At 36.8% G+C, this 23,361-nt stretch overlaps 1 protein-coding gene across 5 annotated transcripts in view; it reads right to left on the reverse strand.

The window, feature by feature from the left end:
* Window positions 1–22,739, reverse strand: part of SPATA6 (spermatogenesis associated 6) — a 98,816-nt gene extending 76,077 nt beyond the window's left edge. For 4 of the 5 annotated variants that reach the window (XM_033115943.1, XM_033115945.1, XM_033115942.1 and 1 more), the window contains exons 1-3: window positions 22,493–22,739; window positions 13,888–14,025; window positions 12,678–12,726 (exon numbers count right to left, since the gene is read on the reverse strand). In XM_033115943.1, the coding sequence (XP_032971834.1) occupies window positions 12,678–12,726; window positions 13,888–14,025; window positions 22,493–22,543 (238 nt within the window). In that variant the 5' untranslated portion in view covers window positions 22,544–22,739. Of the gene's footprint in view, window positions 1–12,677; window positions 12,727–13,887; window positions 14,026–22,492 lie in introns of those variants that run through there. The other variant, XM_033115947.1, reaches the window with a different exon arrangement.
* Between the last annotated feature and the right edge of the window lie 622 nt (window positions 22,740–23,361).

The following is a 23,361-nucleotide window of genomic DNA, read 5'->3' on the forward strand; positions in this document are numbered from 1 at the left end:
AAAGCCAAAAGGATGGAGACCATAGAAACAAGAGAAAAGGGATAGAGTAAGAGGGTCTAAAAACGTGTGGATTTGCAAAAGGAGAGATGAGAAAGGGACAAATGCAATGTTTAAAAAGGATAGTGGATGGGGGGAAGGAGATTCACACAGTGTGAGGGATATAAATGATAAACGTCTAAGTTAAAAAAAAAAAGTTAATGTCTGAAAATTTATCTGAAGAAAGATATTACGATACAAACACCAAAGCAGAATAAACTTTAACACATACACACAGGAATATTATTCAACCACAAAAAAGAAGCGAGGAAATCCTACTATTTGCAATTACATGGATGGAACTTGAAGGCATTACACTAAATTAAATAAGTCAGACAGAGAAAGACAAATACTGTATGATCTCAATTATACGTGAAATCTAAAAACAACACTCTAAACTCAGAAAAAAAAGTCATATTTGTGGTTACCAGAGGTGGAGGAATTGAAGGGAGGTAATCAAAAGGTATACCTTCCAGTTATAAGATAAGTATTAGGGATGTGATGTACAACATTATGGCTATAATTAACACTGCTGTATAATACAGAGGAAAAGTTGTAAGAGAGTAAATCCTAAGAGTTCTCATCACAAGGAGGCATTTATGAGTATTTTTCTTTTCTTTTTATTGTATCTATATGAGATGATGGATATTAACTAAACCTGTTGTGGTAATCATTTCACAATCTATGTAATTCAAAACCATCGTGCTGTATACCTTAAACTTATACAGATACATGTCAATTAGTTCTCAATAAAACTGGAAAAAAATAATAAAGCTTTTTAAAAAGAGGCTAATAGAAGCAACAGGCTCTTACCAAGAAGTTAATTGAAAAAAAAAAAAGAATGAAAAGTATTTAAATCCTCATTTTCCATAAGGGAAGTAGAGATAATATCTAAAATTGAAAATCAAAATGTTTCAAATGCAATATAAGTATGTTAGAGCTATGAAGGTGAGAACAAAGAAAAAAAAAGTTTTTTAATGAAAAATAGTCCCTAGGGGAGTAGGAAATGATGAAGGAGAGGGATGTTATAGGAATGATGTTCTTTGTAGACTATATATATAACACTGATATAAAGAAAAATAACATAATTCTATCACCAGTTAAAAATAATATTTCAATATAATTAAAAAACAAATTTAAAAAGGTTAAGACATTAGCATTTACATATATGTATGTATGTAGGTATAGATAAGTATATAAATGTGTGTATGTGTATATGCATATATCTAGTCTGAAGCAAGACCTACAGAATAGTAAAATTAATGCAAAAAATCATTACATGAAGAAAAGTGAAAGACTGAAAATAAAGTCAAGGAAGGAAACAGGGATCTAAGTAAAGTGAAAATGCCCCAACCTCGTCAGAATCATTCTGACGAGGGTGGGGCCTAACACAAGCAGAATACAGTCAATAAAACATTCATCAAAATATTACATGAGGACTTAGTATTGCCAGCTATTATTGCTGTGAATAATTTAGATTGAAGAAAGAAAAATGCAGCTGTTAACAAAATATATTTCCAAACATTAATTTTTAATTTCAACAAGTTTTCTAAAGGTAGCAACGGTCTTAGAAGTATCAATGGTCTCAGGAGTATAAAGTTTAAAAACAAAGGGTTTAAATATAAAACAAATTTAAGATTTCTGTCAAAATACTCTACACCTTCTAAATCTACCACCGACAAAGTGAGTACCTGCCACACAAAGTGAAGTAATGAAATAAACTATAGACCACATTGTTATTGAAACTCCTCAGCTGTAAAGAAAAGGCCTGAAAAGTAATTGCTTGGGTTTGTTTAGTTCATATTTTATCGTAAGAATACAGATTAATTTCTTCGGAGAAAAACTATTGCCTAGTTTCTATAAACAATTTTTCGTTCCTTTATATTTAAAAAACTATATTTTGGCAAAAATACTTCAGGAATAAAGACCTTACATTGTTAAAGGAAAAGCTTAATAGAGAACTAATGCTGTTGGAAGTCAAATACTAAGTTAATGTAAATTACACCTACTGGAACATGTAGTGTAATGAACCTCATTTTATAGTTGCCCTTCATCTTATAACTAAATAATTACAATTTTCCTCCTTCCTCTGTAAAAATTTTCATTTTCACATGTACTTTTAGTGTGAGTTACAAGAAAATGCACTGCAACACTCCAGAAATCCAAGTCACATATAGCAAATCAAAACCTACAATAAATACCTTGAGAGAGTGCCAGAATGCTGTTAACCCTCTGTACCAGCCAGAACAACTGCTGTCATAATTTCCTCTAAATGCCCATTTACCTGCCCTAACTACAAAGGTGAATTGGTTGGAAGGCATTTGCCATTGTGGATTTAAAATATGCATCCTGAGTCCTACAAGCTCTTCTGAGGATCCAGGCAAAGATATTCTTTCTCATGCACAGACTTTGAGGATTTGTTCTCAGCCTTCAAATCTTTATCTGAAAACATTTTAAATATCCCAAACACAAGGTAAGCACTAATTCCCAGAAGCTGAAAAGCAGGGGCTCTAATGAAGCTGCTATTTTTCCCTAGAGGCAAGAGAAAGCAATAGGGACACATAATAATCAACTGCAATATAAATAAAGATCATATCTTCTCTTTATCCCAATGTTGAAGGGTATGAAGCCATAGCAGCTATTACATTGTACATTTGCAAATACGAAATATATTTCCTAATCAAAGTATTACAACACTACAAATAGGTATCTCTCAATAGGATAGTTCCAACACTCATAAAAATAATAAGATAGTTATTACAATATTTTATATTTTATTTAACTCCCTGGATATCAAATATTTTCAGCCTTTCTAGTATGTATTGCCATATGCACTAGAGATAAAGTGAATAAAACAGGAAAAGTTGTTGCTCTTATAAAACTGTCATTCTAATTCCACTCCCGGGTATCTATCCAAAGAAATCCAAAACAGTAATTCAAAAAAATATATGCACCCTATGTTTATTGCAGCACTATTCACAATAGCCAAGATATGGAAACAACTGAAATGCCCATCGATAGACAATTGGATAAAGAAACTGTGGTATTTTTATACAATGGAGTATTACTTGGCCATAAAGAATGAAACATTACCATTTGCAATGACACCGATGGACCCAGAGAATGTTATGCTAAGTGAAATAAGTCAGACTGAGAAAGACAAATGCCATATGATCTCACTTATATGTGAAATCTAAAGAACAGAATAAACGAACAAATAAAACAGAAATAGACTCAGAGATATAGGGAAAAAAAAAAACACACCTGAGGGTTGCTAGATGGGACGGTGGTGGTGATAGGGAAGTAAAGGGATTAGAAAGTACAAATTAGTAGCCACAATATAGCCACGGGGATATGAACTATAGTTTGAGGAATATAATCAATAATGTTGTAAAGATTTTGTAGGGGGTCGGATAGGCACTTGTCTTGTTAGGGAGACCACTTCATGGACTGTGTAGATGTCTGACCACTGTGCTATACCCCTGAAGCTGAAGCTGAATAATACTGAATGTCAACATTAAATAAATAAACATATATATATATATATATATATATATATATATATATTCACAGGATATAGAGTACAGCACAGGGAAGAGTCAATGGAATTGTAACAGCTACATACGATGTCAGAGGGGTAGTAGATTGGGGGAGGGGGATTATCACTTTGTGAGGGGTGTAAATATCTATTACATTGTTTTGTACACCTGAAACTAATAAAATAAAATAAAAAAAGAAATGTCAAAAAAAAAAACACCTGTCATTCTAATGAGAGAGAAAATAAAAAATAAATAATATATCAGCTCTAGGAAGAAAAACAGGAGGAACATTTATCACTATCTGCCCTGAGCAGTACCCTTTTACACCTGTTGTCTTGGTGGAAATATTGAAAGCGTACTCTTTTACTCTGAAAATATCCTGGTGTAGAAGATATAATAACTCTAAAGATAATGGGATACAGATTGAAATATTGATCAAAAGGTGATGCTATTTAAGATAACACTGGTGAGAAAAGCCTTCTTATTATGATGACAAATTTGAACCGTGACTGGAAAGGAGGGAGCAAGCAATATGTTTATCTGTATGAACAGGTTTTCAAGCAGTATATTTGTGGCAGTATACTTTGTGTGTATGTGTGTGAGTGTGTGTGTGTGTGTGTGTGTATGTGAGAGAGAGAGAGAAAGAGATTTTGAGTTTGCCTGTGTATGTGTATGTGGGTGGAAAAGAATCTGTGACCCTTCAGTGAGAAAGAATGAAATCCAGTTTGTCAACGTAATTAGTAAAAATTTTCATTCTCTGTCTTGCCTAAAAATGGTTCGCAGGGAGTTCCCTTAGAGGTATAAAATGGAACCAGTAAATTCTCCAATAATAACAATAGTAACAGCACATCACCAATTATAATAAACAAGGGACATTAAATGTTTACTGTGAGTCAAGGACTGTTCTAAGCACTTAAGCTGAGGTTACTCAAGGATCTGACCGTTTCTCAGACTGTCCAGCTAAGGGGGTCCTAGAACCTCTTTGAGCATGTGGACCATGCTCAGTTTGCTTTTAGATAATATATTCTTAATTAATGAATTTTAGATTTTAGACAGACAGACAAGCATGCATTGGTTCTGTATGTTACGCGATGGAAAATTATATATGTGACTAACAATTCCTAGCAGTAGAATAGGTAGGTGGAAATTCTGGAAAGGTCCACATTGATCCAGTGTTTCTTTCCTTGGAACACTTTCTGTTTGCGTCTGTTGACATAAAGCCTGCTTTACTTCTTTGGGTTCAATTTTATATTCTATTTAAAAGGGCTGTTTCTACTGTTTCTGCCATCACTCTATGCTTGAAGGCTTAGGACTCTGGAGGCTCACTGCAGGGACATCTATGAGGCAGCTCCACAGCAGCCAATCCCCCTCCGTCCCCCTTCTATTCAAGACCTACGTAGTTCTTACAAAGCTGACACACCACCCAAAACAAAGGTAGAACGCATGCCAGCTAAGCCAACAGCATACATACCCCCCCCAACCTATTGTGATTAGAATAAACCTCAAGACCTGATGAAAATTATGGAACACAGGCCTCTTATTCTTAAGAACATGGGAGGAAGACGTGAGGCCTGAAACTGCTGTAACTTTGCAACCATGAATTTTATACCATAAATGAGGTCCAGATGTAGCAATTATAAACGTATAAGCAATAAAAACAGAACCTCAAAATAAATATGTCAGTCTGGGTCCAATTAAGAATGAGAAACCACACAGGGAAAGTTTAATATAAAGAACTATTAACTACCATGGGGGTTAACGTAATGAGGGATTACCTAGGAAGCTGTACAGAGAACTTAAAGAACAGAGGAACAGCTGATAGAAGAAGCACCACTAGCCCTAGGGCTCAGACAGAGCACCCGAGGAAGAGCTCCCCCCAGGCTACCCTCCCCAGTGCTGAGATCCAGAACTTGTTAGCGAGAGGACAGCCTCGATGCACTGAAAGAGAAAAGTTGCTCGACTGCCATGCCAGTAGAACTGACTGGAAATTCAGAATTCATCCCTCTAGGGAGGTGTATCACCAGAGGCACTTCACTACAAAACCACCCAAACGGGGATCTTTAAGGGAAGCTGCTATTGGCCGCCATGTCCTATAATATCTGGGCACCGGAGAGGCTGCAAGGCTACAGCAGTCTGCTCCTGGGAAAAACCTGGTACAATGCAGGAGCTTGCCAAGCAAGCACACTACATCTGGAAGCAAAAGTCTCTCCCTCTACAGTGTTACTCCAGGGCCCTCCCCTACACAAAGCTTCAGTGCCAGCTGGACAGAAAAAAAAAATATTTAAAGGGCCCAGACCAATTTCCATAGATCAGGCAAGAACATTGAATTAGAACTGAGGGGCAATAAATCAACAACCAGCACATTATATGAAGCAAAAAACTGATATAAAGGAAAAAAGAAATAGAAAATTCAATAATTATAGCTGAATGTTCAAATGCCCTTCTCTCAGTAATTGATAAAACAAACAGACCTCCTCTAGCCCTCGAGAAATACAATCAGCAATAATACAGAAGACTTGAACATTATCAATCAACTTGACCTAAGTGATAGAAATAGATCGATACAGAATAAATTCAACCAACAATAGCAAAATACTCATTCTTTTTAAGTGCACTTGGAATATTCTCATGGATAGATCTTCGGATAGACCATAAACAAGTCTCAGTAAATATAAAAGGATTGAAATCCCACAAATTATGTTCTCTCACCACAGCAGAATTAAATTAGAAATCAACATTAGAAAGAAATATGAGAAATCCCAAAAAACTGTGAAATAAAAGAATATATTTCAAAAGAACCCAAAGATCAAAGAAGTAACCATGCACAAAGAATTAGACAATATTTTTAATGAAAACAAAATATAACATCAAAATGTAAGAAATACAGTAAAAACAGTGTGTAGAAGAGAAATTTATAGCTTTAAATATTTATATTAGAAAAGCAGAAATATCTAAAATCAATCATCTAAGCTTCCATCTCAAGATGCTAGAAAAGAAAACATGTACCAAGTAAGTAGAAGAAAGGAATAATAAAGATCAAAGTGAAAAAAGCCAATGAAATAGAAAAGAGGAAAATAATAGAAAAAAAAATCATTGAAGTAAAAAATTGATTATTCAAAAATATCAACAAAATTGATAAACCTTCATGCCAACCATCCAAGAAAAAAAGAGAAAACACGAATTACCAAAGTCGGGAATGAAAGAAGGGACATCACTACTATGTCTACAAAAATAAAAAAGATCATAAGGGGAAAGTAAGAACAACTTTAAGCAAACAAAGTAGACATCTCAGATGAAATGGACACATTTCTAGAAAGATACAAATACCAGAGTTAACTCAAGAAGAAGAAAAAAATTATATATATATATACACACACACACACACATATATACATATATATGTATATATATATATGTATACATATGTCAAGAGTTTGATATAGTAAATTTAAAACCTTCCTCCACACATTCCCCCCCGCCCCGCCAAAAAAAAAACCACAGGTCCAGATGGCTTCACTGATGAATTCTAACAAATATTTAAAGATGAAATAATATCAACCCTATACAAATTCTTCCAGGAAATAGAGAAAGAAGGAACATTTTTTAATTCATTCTGTGAGGCCAGTATTACTCTGATAACAGAGCAAGACAAAGAAACTACTAACTACAAATCAATGTTCCTCATAGACACAAAAATCATTAACAAAATGTTAGCAAAATGAATCCAGGAAAATATAAAAAGGATTATATACCATGCCCAACCAGGATTTATGCCAGGAGTAAAAGGTTGGTTGAATACTGAATACTGGAAAACCCATAATGTAATAAATCATATTAATAAACAAGAAAAACACATGATCATCTTAACACAGAAAAAGCATATGACAAAGTCTAATACCCATGCATGATAAAAACTCTCACCCAGTTAGGAACAGATCTTTTCATCTTCTATTAATAGAAGATCTCCTGATAAAAAGCATTTACAATATAAACTACAGCTAACGTCATATTTAATATAAAGAATGTTTTCTCCCTAACATCAGAAACAAGTCAAGAATGTTTGCTTTCACCACTTCTTTTCAACATTGGAGGTTCGAGCCAGGGCAATAAGGTAAGAAAAAAATTAAAGGCATGCAGATTAGAAAGGAAAAAGTAAAACTGACTTTATTCTCAGACTATATAACTTTGTATATAAAAATTAATCTATAAAATATCAACAATAACAAAAATCCCTACTTGAACTAAAAACAAGTTTAGCAGGTTTAAAGTTCAAGATAAATATTTAAAATCAATTTTATTTCTATAGAATAGCAAATAAGAATTCAAAAATGAAATTTAAAAAAATTCTATTAATGATAGTATAAAATAATAAAATATAAATAAATGTAACAAAACAAATGTATAACCTGTATACTGAAAACTCCAAAACATTGCTCAGAGAAATTAACTATCAGCCAAAAAAACAAACAAACAAAAAAGGGACAAACACACCATCTTCATAGATCAGAGATTTGACAATTTATGAAGAGTTTATGAAAGCTGTTCTCCAAAAACTTATCTCTAGATTTAACATTTCTACCAACACTATTCCTTTTCAATACTTTTCATATCAAACTTCTAGCCAGCTTTCATGTAGAAACTGACAAGCTGACTCTAAAATTGATATAGAATGCAAAGAACCTACAAATAGCCAAAAACAAAGCTGAAGAAGTTAATCTAATTTCAAAAACTTACTATAAAGCTACCATAATCAAGACAGTGGTATTGACATAAGGATAGCCACACAGATGAATGAACAGACTTGAGAGTCCTGAAGTAACCCTCATATTTATAGCTCATTGGTTTTAAATAAAGGTGCAAAGGCAATTCAATAGAGGAAAGGATACTTTCTTTAGTAAACGATGCTGGGACAACTGCATAACCATCTATCAAAAGAGAGAGAGGGAAAGATGGGAAGAGGAGGAGATAGGGGGGGGCGGGGGAAGGGGATGGGCAGGGAGCGGGAGAGGGAGAGGGAGAACTGGACTGTCATCACTCACCATACACAAAAATTAACTCAAAATTGATCATAGGTGTAAATGCAAGGAATAAAACTGTAACATTTCCAGAATAAAAGTAGGAGAAAATTTTTGTGGCCTTGGGTTAAACAAAGATTTCATAGATATGACACCAAACACATGATCCATAAAAGAAAAAAAAAAAAGATACGCTGGCCTTCATAACTTTTGTTCTTCAGCAGACACCATTAAGAGAATGAAAAGACAAGCCACAGACTGAGAAAAATATTTACAAATCATACCAGTGATCTGATAAAGGACTTACATTTAGAATATTCTTTTTAAAAAAGAATAAAACCTTACAACTCAATAAGACAAACCACCCAATTCAAAAATGGGCACAAGATTTGAATAAGCATTTTATAAGAAAAGATATGTAAATACTTAATGAACACTTGCAAAGATGCTCAACATCATTAGTCATTATTGAAATATGAGATAGCACTAAACACCCACCAAAATGGCTATATTCTAAAAGACTCAGAATATCAAGTCTTGGGGATGATGTGGAAAAATCCGAATTGTCATTTATTGCTGGTGGGAGTAAAAATGGTACAGTAACTTTGGAAAACAGGTTGAGAGTTTCTCAAAAAGTGAAACATACACTTAGCATACAACCCAGCGTATAGCCACATCATAGAAAATTGTTTATAATAGCCAAAAACTAGAAACATTTCTAATGTCCATCCAAATGTCCATAAAATAGAAACAGTGTTAAATCTAAAGATAAATTTTGGGCAAACTGCCTTCAAAAATCTCTGATCTATGAACACGGTATGTCATTGCAGTTTTTAAAAATTTCTTTAAATTCTTTAATTTCTCTTAGAAATGTTTTGGAGTTTTTGGAAGGGAAAAAAAAGTTCCATAAAATGGATTAATATTATTCATCAATAAAAAGGAATTCATCAATAAAAAGGAACTACTAATACATAGAACAACATGGATAAACTTTAAATACATTATTCTAAGTGAAAGAAGCCAAACACAAAAAACCACATATTATATTAATCCAGTTATATGAAATTTCTAGAAAAGACAAATATATAGAGACCGAAAAAAAATAAGTGGTTGCTGGGGACTGAAGTGGGCATAGGGAATGACTGCAAATATGCATCAGGAAATTTGGAGTGATGGAAATATTCTAAACTGGATTGTGATGATTGTTCAAAACTGTTTAAACTTTCTAGAAATCATTCAACTACAATTACAATGGATGAATTTTGTGAGATGTAAACTATACCTCACTAAAGCAGTTAAAATAAGGAAAGGAGAGAATTATGCTTTCCTGTAAGGACTGTATTTCAGGATAACCAACTTGCTCACAAGGAAAATTTCTTTTATAAAAGAATTCCAGCTAACAAATACAGAAAGAATGACAATATTAGGGGGTGGTAAATCACATTTTGTAACCCCTCAGGAAAAGGTGGATCTCAATGGATGCTAACACTATTAAATAAAAGGCTTATGAGGAGCTTCATAAAAGAGGAATCAGGCTGACACTACCTAGAGCCAAACAATCAGTCTTAACATCACTAAGTTTAATGAAACTTAAGACAATCAGACATTCTGTGACACTTGATTTGATGCAATAATAAGTACACAGCACCAACTAGGAAGGATTCTTTCCAAAAAATAAAATAAGCCTGAATCTAATCAAATCTCTGGGTCTATTTTCAATTTATATACAAGTGATTAAAAAGCTAACCAGCACTTCAAGGAAGCAATTAGTCAAATGTACCCTGTAGGACAGTCTAAAGGACCTGGTTTTTCTAATTCACAGCATTTAAAACTAAAAAGTGAGGGGCACTATCACAGAAAAAAGCTTAAGCGCTAAACAGCCATACAGGATGTATGAACCACACCCTGACTTGGTGCTGATTTCAGCAAACCAACTACAAAAAGACATTTTGGTGACAACTGGGGAAATCTGCATAATAACTACATATCTGATGTCATTAAGGAATTAAGGACTTATTATTAATTGTGTTAGGCATGATACCAGCATACACACACACACACACACACACACCATGTTTCCCCGAAAATAAGACCTAGCCGGACAATCAGCTCTAATGTGTCTTTTGGAGCAAAAATTAATATGAGACCCGATCTTATTTTACTATAAGACCGGGCCTTATATTATACAATATAAGATCGGATCTTATATAACACCGGGTCTTATATTAATTTTTACTCCAAAAGACGCATTAAAGCTGATTGCTAGGTCTTATTTTCAGGGAAATACAGTGTGTGTGTGTGTGTGTGTGTGTGTGTGTGTGTGTGTGTGTAACTATCACTCTGGCATGACCTCTAATTGATAAAGACCATACATATATCACCATATATGTGTATATACACTCTGGCATGACTAGTATTTGCAGTGAAATGATGAATGTACAGAATTTACTTTTAAATATTCCAACAATTTTTTTAAGTGGCAGAGTGAACATGTAATAAGATTGGCAATATGTCAAATATTGTTGAAGCTGGGTAATAGACATATGGGACTTCAATATTCCTGCCTCTCCATTGTCAGTGTTTTTAAATTTTCATATTAATAAGTTTAAGGGACAATGCAATATTTCAAAACTGAGGGGGGAAGAAAAGTAAAGAAAAAGTAGCTCAAATCTGACAAGAGAAGTCAGGGATAAAGACTGATGTGGAAGTCATCAGAAGGTAGGTAATACATGAAGTCAAGTCTTTGGAGAGCATATAAGGAAAGAGTAGAAACTAAGTAACAAGAAATCATAGAAGTGAAGCCAGTAGAATACCAATATTCAAAGACAGGGCAGAGAAAGATGAATTTCAGAAAGATACCAAAAAGCGAAATGTCAGCAAGGGGAGAAGAGGCCTAAGAGAAAAAACTGAATCAGACAAATCAAGGCAAGATCGTTTCTAAATAATGATAACCACTAAATACTCTTTTTATAGCCCCAAAATTTCAAATCAAATAGAAAAAAAAAATTCTTCTGTTTTTTAACAGAAGAATTTCAGAATAATAAAATAATTATCTTCATACTTTCTAAGATATACAATGTCCCAGATACTAAGATGGTCAGGAAATATTAAGTCATATACCCACTGACAGCAAATTGCTACCTAGCTCATCTGCAACAGTGAAAGACAGAATACTGAGTGACAGAATAGCTATAAAAACAATAAGACATTGACACAGGCTATAAAGAGTTCTCTGGAGAAGAGTCGCGAGATCATAAATTCCCTGAATATAAGACGATGAGCCAGCCCTATTCCTCCCTATATGTCCAGACTCTAGCATGGTGCCAGGTTTCGTGTGCCTTCACTGCTCGTGTCCCAACGGGGTGAGGAGGGAATAAGGAGTGGAGGAGACAGGTGACATCAATAGTGCCCACCGCCGTTGCCCTTCTGATCCAGTTACCTATTAGACCAATCCGGTGGTCTTTTTCTAACTACAAGGATAAATAATAGAGCTTTTAATGTCATGCCCAGAGCTCGAATAATTTATTCCCAAGTGTTTACCTGTGCACTGTTGCTCTCACACATAGTTGTACCTTTTTATAGTTGATTCCTAGTACTTTGAAGATTTACTGTTATCCACAGCCTTGCAAATGTCTTTCAAATAATTTATTAACATTAAATGTAATACAAAATGCAAAAGCACATATATTTTAAGCTACCATTATGTCAATCTTCTATTATTTATGCTCATAATTTGCCATGCAGTGAAGGTAAAGACATAATTTTACCTGGAGGGCAGTCCCACCTACTATGAATCTCTATCCTCACATCATAAACACCCTATTATCTAAATCAATAAAAAGTTCCAATACGTTTTTTTGTTTTCCACAGACCAAACACAGAAAAATAAAAAATCCCCAGCCTCTCTGTAGCACATGTATTTTTTATTATTATTTCCAGATATATTCTGAAATTCTAAAAAGTACCAAATAAAAGTTCAAGACTTGAAAAATTCTTATTAGACCCTTTTAAACTTTTATCTAACCCAGGATTAAAGAGCACAATTATAAAATGTCTTAGAATCAGAAACTAAAAGTTAAAAACTTACATTCAAGCTGGGCAACCACATCTCCAGGGTCTACTGCTTCAGGGAACACCTATAGCGAGTGGGAGAAGGAAGAACAGGAAGTGAAAAAGAACATAAATATGAAATAGTCCCTGTGTTTTCCCTCTTATTCCCAAAATAGTCCTTTCCCAACCAAATAAACTTTTGACATTATTGAGAACTGTCACTTCCTCTCAACTTCCCAAGGTCACTATGGAAGTCTTTACAAACAAACAAACTTTATAGCTGGCTCTGTCACCCTCTTCCACTTCATCTGCTGGCGTTCTTCCCTTTGTTTTGTTACCATGGTCATACTGGCCTTCTCGGTGTTCCTCCGATTCATCAAGCTCATTCCCAACAACAAGCCTTTACAATTGTTATTCCTCTATCTAGTTTTTCCCTTAGACTTTTGAATGACTGATAATTCAGGCTCAGCTTAAATGCTTATTGCCTTCTCTAAGCAGTCATTAAAACAGACAATCACCCTAATCCGTCAGTCCCTTTCTGTCCCCTTACCCTCCCTTTATTCTCTTCAAGACACTTTATCACTATCTAAAATTATATTATTCATGTGTTTACTTGACAATTGTCTGTTTCTTCTATTACAATGAAAGCTCCAAGAGGGGAAGATGTTTGTCTACTCAGTTCCTAGAAAAGTGCATGGAATAGAGCAGGTAGTGGGTAATTATTTGTGGAGAAAAGGAAGAAGGGAGGGAGAGAAGGAAAGTGGGAAGGAAGGAGGGTGGGAGGCAGGCAGGGAGGCAGGGAGGGAAGTAAAGAAGGAAAGGAAATTTTAAAAGTGAGAAATATGATTGGTAATAATTAACCAAAAGCAGCAGTTTTAGGGGGGAAAAAAACAAAAGAGACTTACAGAAAGAAGTACAAGACAGCCATAAGTAAAATATGACCTATTCTTACTTGTTAATATCTCCTCCCTCTTTTTTATGAAAATGATTATTTAGAATTCAAGATGCTTTATTTTCATAAAGCTCACTATGACAATTTTAGAAATAAAATGACCCATCATGAAAAAGAGGCAACTGATTCAATGCATATTTATTTTCAAGCTTCCAGATTTATATTACAAATCTCCTTTTGAAAATTAAATCAAAGTACATAGACAGCAATAATAATTCATGTTCTGAGATTTTATTCAAAATTTGGAGCCACTTTCACTTTTGCTTGTTAATTTTGATTAGAGATTTAAACTTACCCTTTCAAACACCATTCTGGCATTGAAGACCAGTGGGAAAGTGGCTGGGACACATTGTGTCTTTTTGTATTGGCCAAACACACAGATGCTAAGATAGATATCCTCCTGGTCTTTTAGCACCACTCCTGGACAAGTTACCTGAAAGATATTAGAGAGAATGATGTAACTGCTTACTGAATTCCCTGATCTAGCTTGCTAACATGACTTACAAAACATTACATAAAGCACTAGTCAGCTACGCTAATAAAAATGTGCACCCATACAAAGGTCGACAGAGGTTCTGGCATTTATAGAGTTAAATGAAATGTCTTCACAACTTCCATCCCTCTGAGAGATCTATGATTTTCCATTTGGTTATTTGCACCCCATTTGAAGCTCCACGAGTGTACTGGCTCTTGGGACAGATACTAATAGTTTGAAACAGTCATCCTTAGGCATCCACTCTATGCTGAATGCTTATACAAACTTATTCAGTATCATTTAATCACAAAGGATTAAGACTCAGCACCATATTAGAGGACAAAAAAAATAACCAATTAAAAAAGCACAAATTTGACACGTATTACCCTAAATAGCAGGCCATACACTCCCTCATCATCAAAAGCAATATGACAAAGTTTCAAAGCAATTCTAAGTTTCTAACCCAGTGAAATATTCTTAAAATAAGAAATTGCACTTAACTATCCTCATGGCTTGACAGGAAACATAGGCATAAAATGTGGGGTTTCTAAAAAATACATGGCACACTCTCTCCAGCCGCTGCAGTATTTCACTGTCAGCGATCAGCATTTCCTCAGCAGGACCTGAAAGGCTCTCGATAAGATTTGAATCCAACCTACCCACTTAGTACTATTATACACCAACCTCCAATCACAGAATCAAATTATATCCTTTATTGTTCTCTGAACACACACATTGCTTTGTTGTTTCACATTCTTCCATTATCTGGATTACTATTCCTTTCTACTCCATTCCATCTTCTCCTCATGTACTCCCATCACCTGCCAAGGCTTACACCAACGGCCATCTCCTACACAAAACTTCTCTTGATTCACCAGCTATCATTACTCAATTCAATCTAATTTTGACATTTGTTATGAATTTACTGTATCTAAGTAAATATGTTTTAGAGTCTCGTAAAATTTTTTAGTTCTCTTAAGGTCCTAATTATTGTCTCCTTGCATTTGAATTAAGTGGGTACATTTCACCTCTTTTGACTATAAATTTCCTGAGGACAGAAATTTTGCTTTCCTCGTCAGTGTATCCGAAAACACTGACTTTCTGTATTAAGAAGAAGCTCAGAGATTATCTAGTATAGCTTTGGATTTTTTTTATATATGAAAACAACAGAACCCCAACCCAAGAAAGGATAGGTGATTTACTTCCTTAAAAATCACACAGTAAATGAATCAACACAATACATTCAAAATGCTTAGAACAGTGCCTGATAGAGCATTTATTCAATACTATCACTGACTCTATCTACATATTATTAAATTTTCCATTTTTGTCCTAATACATTCCGTACTGATTATTAAAATCAAGGTTCTCAGCAAATCTCATTCTGTATATCAGCTTCATTTACTACTCTGCCTCATTAAAACCAAACTGTCTTAGAGTGCCTCAAATTTGTGCTCTCCAATATACCTGCTAGCCACTTATGCCTATAGATATGGCTAGTCCGAACTGAGATGGGTTGTTATTCTTGCAAAATATAAGATTTTGAAGATTTTGAAGAATTGTTTGAAAAGATTTTGAAGACTTGTTACAAAAAAAAAAAATGTAAAATGTAAAAAACCTGCCATTTGCCAACAACTTGAATGGACCTTGAAAGCATTATGCTACGTGAAATTAGTCAAATAGTGACAGACAAATACTATATGATATCACTTATATGTGGAATATAAAAAAGACAGACTTAGAGAAACAGAGGAGAGTGGTGGTTCTCAGGGGTTCAGGGGTTGTGAAGGAACAAGATACTGGTCAAAGAGTACAGACTTCCAGTTATAAGGTTAACAAGTCTGGGAATCTAATAGATAGCGGGTGAGTACAGCTAATAATCCTGTATTAGATACTTGAATGTTGCTAAGAGTATAGAGGTTAAATGTTCTCGCTACAAAAAATAAATGGCAACTATGTGATGAGAAGAGGTTGTAGCTAATACGATGGTGGTAATCATTTTGCAATTTTTTAAGTGTATGAAATCAACACATTGTATTCCTCAAGCTTACACAGTTCTGTGTCAATTAATATCTCAATAAAACTGGAGGAAAAGACCAATAGCATTGATAAAGAACTACTACTGTCTCACAGAACAACAAAGATGAATTATCATAAAGAAGTTAGAGTTAGTTCATACTGGAGAGAGAGAGAGAGGAATGGATATTTCAGAAGTTCAAAATCTATTGTGACCGAAGTCAAGTTAGTGGCTGCCTTCGGGATGGGGAGGGGGCAGGTGGAGTGGCTGGGAGGAATGGCACACAAGGGGGCACTCTGGGTTTCTAATAATATTCGAATTATTGATCTGGGTAGTGATTACACACTTAGGATTTGTGCACTTTATGAATGTATGCTACAGTTCCACAAAAAGTTAATTTAAAAAGATAATAGCACTCTTTGTTTACCAGCAACAACAAAAATTAGAAAATGAAAAAAGGCATTACTAAAAAAAGCAAAACTAAAGTGAAAAAATAAGCTTCAACTAGATCTTCAAAATTTACATAACATATATCCAATAGAGGTTAGCATCCAAAACACTATTTTACAATTTACCTATATATATGTAACTAAAACATAAACCAATACTCTTAACTGAAAAAAAAAGAAATAATTTATAATAAAATATACTCGTATATTTGACATGTAAATGCTCAAGCAGGACTAGGCTAGAAGATAAATTTGCACCTATACACAGAATCTACATGAAATAAATAGTTTCAAAAGCAGAATGACAGGTGTCACATATTGGCAACTCAAATACAAGCAGTGCTGCCACTGGTGCCGTGATTTTCCCCAAAAAAAGTATATTCTTACCAGAGTCCCACACAAAACAAAGTACACTATTTCCTCAGTTTACATGGTAATTGTATTCCAGGAAAATTCATAGTATTTTAAAACCTCTCAAAAAGGGAGACTTTGTGCGTATGCATAAAACAGAGTTAGGTTCTTAATATCTAATAATTATACATAGATTTCCATCTACATATTCTATGGAACATTCATGTCAAGCAGAATACCAGACAACTAACACCAACCGGACCCCGCCACCAACAACAACCACTGTGGTTGTATATTCTTACCAGAGTCCCACACAAAACAAAGTACACTATTTCCTCAGTTTACATGGTAATTGTATTCCAGGAAAATTCATGGTATTTTAAAACCTCTCAAAAAGGGAGACTTTGTGCGTATGCATAAAACAGAGTTAGGTTCTTAATATCTAATAATTATACATAGATTTCCATCTACATATTCTATGGAACATTCATGTCAAGCAGAATACCAGACAACTAACACCAACCGGACCCCGCCACCAACAACAACCACTGTGGCAAACAAGGTTAGCACAACAAATTTCTAAAACGCTCCTTAGAACACAGTACCTGCTTTTGAAAACAACTTGACCTATCGACAACAGGAAATATGTACAAATATACTAATTGCGACATTGTAATATTAAAAAAAGAGGAAAACACTGGCATTTAAAATTTCATTAACGGGAATAAAAATTAAATCACTGTCATATAAACATAACGCATTACATAGCAATTAAGAAAATGAACTATATCTGCAAGAAACACTGAAAATTCTCAAAAACAGTCAAGTGGAAAAAAACTGGTTTGCAGAAGGATACATACAGTATGACGCCATTTGTGTAAAGTGTTAAATAAAACCATAGTATAGGTAATACATAGACATACACAAATATGTAGATAAGTACAAAAGCCTGAATGAAAAGAATACACTCCAACTTCAGGATACTGATTACCTTAAATCCAGGGAGGGAGGGAAAATTGACCCGGTACAGGAAAGGTGCAAAGGGGCCTTATCTAGATTTGTAATATTTCATTTCTGAAAAACAGAAATCTGCAGCAAACACATAAAATATAGCATTTGTTAAATTGGAGTGGGGAGAAACCACAGTAGTCAGGCTTTTTTTTTTTTTTCTGTAAGTTTGAAGTATTTTATAAAGTTTTGTTTTTTACGTTTTTTTTTTTTAAGTCAGTATTCCAGGGAAATGCACCACCAATTGTAGCGTAACAGAGAAACCACTCCACAGAAACGTGGATAAGGTTCACAAATGTTCATTTTTGATTGAAAAGGACCCAAATCTGCTTGCCCCAACGCTATCAATAATTTGAGTGAGGTAGTTAGATGAAGTGAGTGTAGAGAAGAAATACTGGGAATTATATATAAACTAACCCCAAACTGACACTACTCAGGTAAAGCAAATGGGCGGGCCGGTTGCATGGATTTTACTCTTGTATTCCCAGTTTCTTCCTCTATTTTCCCAAATAATCTCATGAAAATTGAACTAGTGAATAATGACAAGGAGACAGATAAAAGAAGCAGCAACAATACTTTTTCATATCACAGATAAAATATTTCAAATATTAAAAGTATAAGTGATGGGAAATATAGATACAGAGAACAAACTGATGGTTGCCAGAGTGGAGGAGGACCGAGTGAAAAAGGTGAAAGGAGTAAGAAGTACAATTGGCAGTTACCAAAAAGTCACGGGATGGAAGGTACAGCAGAGGGAATTTAGTCAATAATATTGTAACAACTCCGTATGGTGCCAGGTGGGTACTAGACTTATTGGGGGATCATTTCGTAAATTATGTAAATGTCTAACCACTATGCTGTACACCTGATACTAATATAAAATAATACTGAAGGTCAATTGTAATTGAAAAAAATAAAAATTGAAAAAATGGTTAAAAAATAAAATGTTAAGTGATAGGAAATATAATTCTTTTGCTGCTCTTTAAAAACAAGTTACGTGATATGTTATTATTTCATTCTCCAAAGATTCGCTGAGAAAAGTCACACTTCCTTCCTAGCAATGCCTTTTTCTTCCAGGTCATGTCTTTCTCTGTTAAGGAACACAAACTGTGGTTATATACCAAACCTTTCATGTTTCACTGTGTTTGCTCTCATATTACCACAGCATTAGACACATTAGGTTACCACTAATAGACGATTGCAGCAAAAATAAACATGGGGGAGACAGGAAGACAGGAGAGATGAGAGGTGAATGGAGTGCCGTACTTTCAATAGGAAAATCAAAGGAAAACATCTACTTCCCAGTTTATAGGAATTGGGAACAAATGAAATGTTACCACAAAGAGAAAAAATTAAAACCATAACACAACAGGGGATATTCTGTATCTGAGCATAATCTCTTCAAAAGGTAATGTGCACAAAACGATTTTTACAAGAATGAATGTTCATACCATGTTTTCCCGAAAATAAGACCTACCCCGAAAATAAGCCCCAGTTAAGCCCAGACGGACGCATTTAGTACATTATGACGATGTTCCAGAAGAAGATGGCATGATTGTATTTGAATAAATGTAGATTGTTGTACATGAAAAAACAAGACATCCCCTGAAAATACACTCTAAAGAGTCTTTTGGAGCAAGAATTAATATAAGACCCAGTCTTATTTTTGGGGAAATACGATATAAGATCCGGTCTTATTTTCAGGGAAACACGGTAGTAGCTTTATCCATGGCAACCACAACCTGATAACAACCCAAATAATCATCAGTAAAGAAAATAAACATGTTATGGTATGCACATACAATAGAATTCTACTACTCCACCATCTATTAGGTTGGTGCAAAAGTAACTACGGTTTTTGCAATTCTTTTCGACCTTTTAAACCGCAATTACTTTTGCACCAACCTAACAGAAGAATAAATTACTGATAAAAACACCAACATGGATGGTGTGTTTCAAAAATATGCTGAGCAAAAGAAGCCAACACAAAATAAGACATACTACAGGGCTTCATTTAATATGAAGTTCAAGTACTAGCAAACTAATCCACAGTTACAGAAATCAGAATAGTAGTTCTCTCTACATGGAGCTTGACAGTGGTATACGGTAATTTCCTGGGGTCATGGAAGTGTTCTAAATTTTGATCGGAATAATGGTTACATGAGTGTATAAATTTATCTAAATTCAATTTTTAAAAAGGAAACATCATGGGAATGAAAACGTAGAGCTGCCCTACATAAAATGGACTAAAAAGAGCTAACAAGAAAATGCAACATGTAAACTTTCAAACTGGTTTGAAACAGTTAAATACACAATTCATTTTTGGGGACAACTGGGGAAACTTGAATAGGAACTAGATACTAAGAAATGATCACTAATTTCTTAGGTGTGATAATGGTTTTGTGGTTATGTACAACCACCTTTATTTTTAGAAGATGTACACTGAAGTATTTAGGAGGAAAATATGACATCAACAATTTACTTTCAAATTTTCGGCAAAAAGCATTTATTTTATACATATGTATGTACATTTAACAGGGCGTGTGCTGGTCAGAAAGCTTAGCATCCTGCTGCAGATGTGCCTCTTAATAGTTGTGCAACCTTAGAAAAATAATCAGTTACGCTAAACCTCCGTGATTTTCTCACCTATGAAAGGAGTAAATTCCACGGTAGCTAAGATTCCTTAGAAATGTGAAATTCTGTAACTCAGATGTTTGAAAAAAATAGGAAATGTTTACACTCGCATGATTCCTTAAGCTTCCATGAACAACAAAACTCCATTTTACAGTCATTCACTTTCTGCAGTACAACTAATACTGAGGAGAAAGTGTAATGAAATAAAATTTGTTCCTCAAACTCCTTCGGGCAGTAATCAGTTACAGTACAGCAAAGTACTTCCTCCTGGAAGGTCTGTGTAGCCAAGGAAGGGACGCGGCTGCAAGCCTGTCAGGCAGCGGCACTCACCAGGCTGCAGTACCCCATTGGTTAGCCGGGGAGGAAGCAGCAGCCAGTAACAAAGGCTGCTGAGTTTTACTAACTGCCCTGAGCTAGCGGTTTAAAAAGCTTCGTGTATTCTTTCTCTGAACGAATCTGACTTTACAAAAAAGTTGCCAAACTTTGGCAATCTGTGGAAGGAAAATATCTGAAGCTAGGGCTATGGAGTTTCCAACAGAGAAAAAAAATCTCTGCTGGCTGAAACGCAAAGGACCAGACACTTGCATGTCTTCCACCCCTGCCTCCTACTCTGCCCTACCCAGCCTTTCCTTCTTTAAGACCTAACAGAAGACCCAAAGAGTCTTGTGACGTCCCTGGAGGTTTGTTTCCTGGACAGTGCTGCAGCAGCCTCATTCTAATGTGAGGAGGCACAGCCAGGAAAGAGGGGGACCCTGGAAGGGCGGGGCAGGTGGGGAGGGAAGCCTTGCCTGCAGGGTGTGCAGGAAGGAAGTGGGGGGAGGTACTTGGTGCAGCATCCAGGCGAGTGGTGTTGGACATTTCAGCACCCTCACAGCCCCCACCCCCAGTGTTGCTGGGAGATGGAAGGCTGAGTTGAGAGAAGGTGGGAGGAAAGAAAAAGGACTGAAGGAGGAAGTTTGGTTCCGAACAGCTTGCTGATCTAAAATGGGGACATGGAAAGACTCTTCCCGGCTATCCTCTAGACAGGAGAAGCTGGAGCTGTCATCGGAAGAGGAAAATGAGGGGGTTCGCTAAAGAATGAAGGGGAAGGAAGTTTTCTCAAGTCCAAGCCCCCTCACTTGAGGAAGACTTGGGGTTCTCTGCCTGGGCTGCATTTGCACAGCAGGTTGGGGGAAAGGACCCTTTTCAGCAAGTGTGCAGAGTGATTAGGTGGCTTTGCAAGCCCTTGCACAGCGACTTCAGCGAATGAGTAGTTTCCCTTTAAAAGTTGGTGCCTTTCTTACAGTGACAGGAAGAATGAGGGTTCCCTCTCAATGTCGGGAGGATTTCGGGACTGGAGGGGCCTGAAATGACTTCTGAGGGGTTGGCCCCGGGAGAGGCAGGGGTTGATGGCAACGTGCTTTGTGCAATGATAACACACTTCAGTAGTTGGGTGTGGGGATTGTACATTGAAGACTGAAAGTAAAGGACGCGAATCAGAAGCTTGGAAATTTGAAAAAGTCTGGCCTGCAGTGATTTGGGAAGAAATGCCCCCCTCACCCAAGACTGAAGAGAAGTGGGACCAGTGATACTCTCTCACTAAGAAGAGGGGCAGAAAAAGAGGAATTTAAAGAGAAGCCCTCCTCCCCCCAAAAAAACCAATTCACTGGAAAGTTGAGGGCGGAAAGAGGCTCCCTGAAGCGGTACGGATATGATTCCAAGAAACTCCAACTGGAAGTTGGGATGAAGCGAAGAGAGCTGAGGTGGGGGGTCAGACCTCTGCGTGGCTGGAGTGGGAGGGCGCTCATGAGCTTGGGGAAGACCGAGGGGACAATGGGTTCGCCTCCCTAAGGATGATTTAGAGGGTGAAGGAAGTTTGGAGGTGACTCAGGGCTCTCGGAGGTGAACAGAAAAGGCGTTGCGAGTAAATTCCAGGGGCTCACTGACACCCAGGGCGGTGGGGACTGGGGGAGCGACCGGTACTCACAGAGCGGATCTCCAGCGCCAGGGCGCATTGCAGCGCCTTCACCTTCGGCATCCGCGCGGGATGGGGCGGCGGGGAAGGACCCCGGCCTCAGGCCCGAGTGAGGCGAGGAGACGCGGGGCGGGGCGGGGATGGGGAGGAGACGAGATGGCGGCAGCGGTGGCAGCTGTGGCCCCCAGGCCGGGGCCCGCGGTCCAGCCTGGGTCCCGCCCGAGCAGCAGCTGTGCGCGAGGCGGGGACTCGTTGTCATGGCAGCCAGGAGGGGCGGGGCCGGAACAGGCGGAGCGGGGACAAGCCGAAGCCACCGCGCTAGGGCGAACAGCTGGGGGCGGGGCTCGGGGAACGCCCGGCGGGGCGGGGCCGCAATAGGAGGCGGGGCTTCTGAAGGGGCTGGGAGTGGGGGGGAGCAGTTCTTCTGTGACATCAAACTGGGCCCAAAGCTGGACAAAGGACAGAATAGCTGGTTGTATAATGGGACAGTGCACAGATCAGGGAGTTGGACCTAAACTCAGGAGTTCTCAAGTAAAACTCCAGTTGCCTTCCTGAGAAGAGAAGGATCATCTTGAATCAGATCATCATTTTCCTCTTCCTGGTCTCCTATTGTGATTCCCTCTTTGTTAGTGCGTCCCTGTCCTCTTTCTTTGAGGTTTCCTATGGTCACGCAGGATCTCAGCTCCTGTTCCCCTCACAAGAACACAGGATATGGGGAGGCCAAAAAGGAACACCAACGGAGCCATAGATAAGAGAGTCATACCACTATATTCTCGCTGGCGGCTGGGTTGGAGGCACAGGAAGCAGGAGCCACATGATCCGCAACCTGCCGTCAGCTTCTCTGCCAATCAACCCACTAACCAACCAACGCCCCAACATAG

Source organism: Rhinolophus ferrumequinum, chromosome 9, assembly GCF_004115265.2.
Source record: "Rhinolophus ferrumequinum isolate MPI-CBG mRhiFer1 chromosome 9, mRhiFer1_v1.p, whole genome shotgun sequence".
NCBI lineage: Eukaryota > Metazoa > Chordata > Mammalia > Chiroptera > Rhinolophidae > Rhinolophus > Rhinolophus ferrumequinum.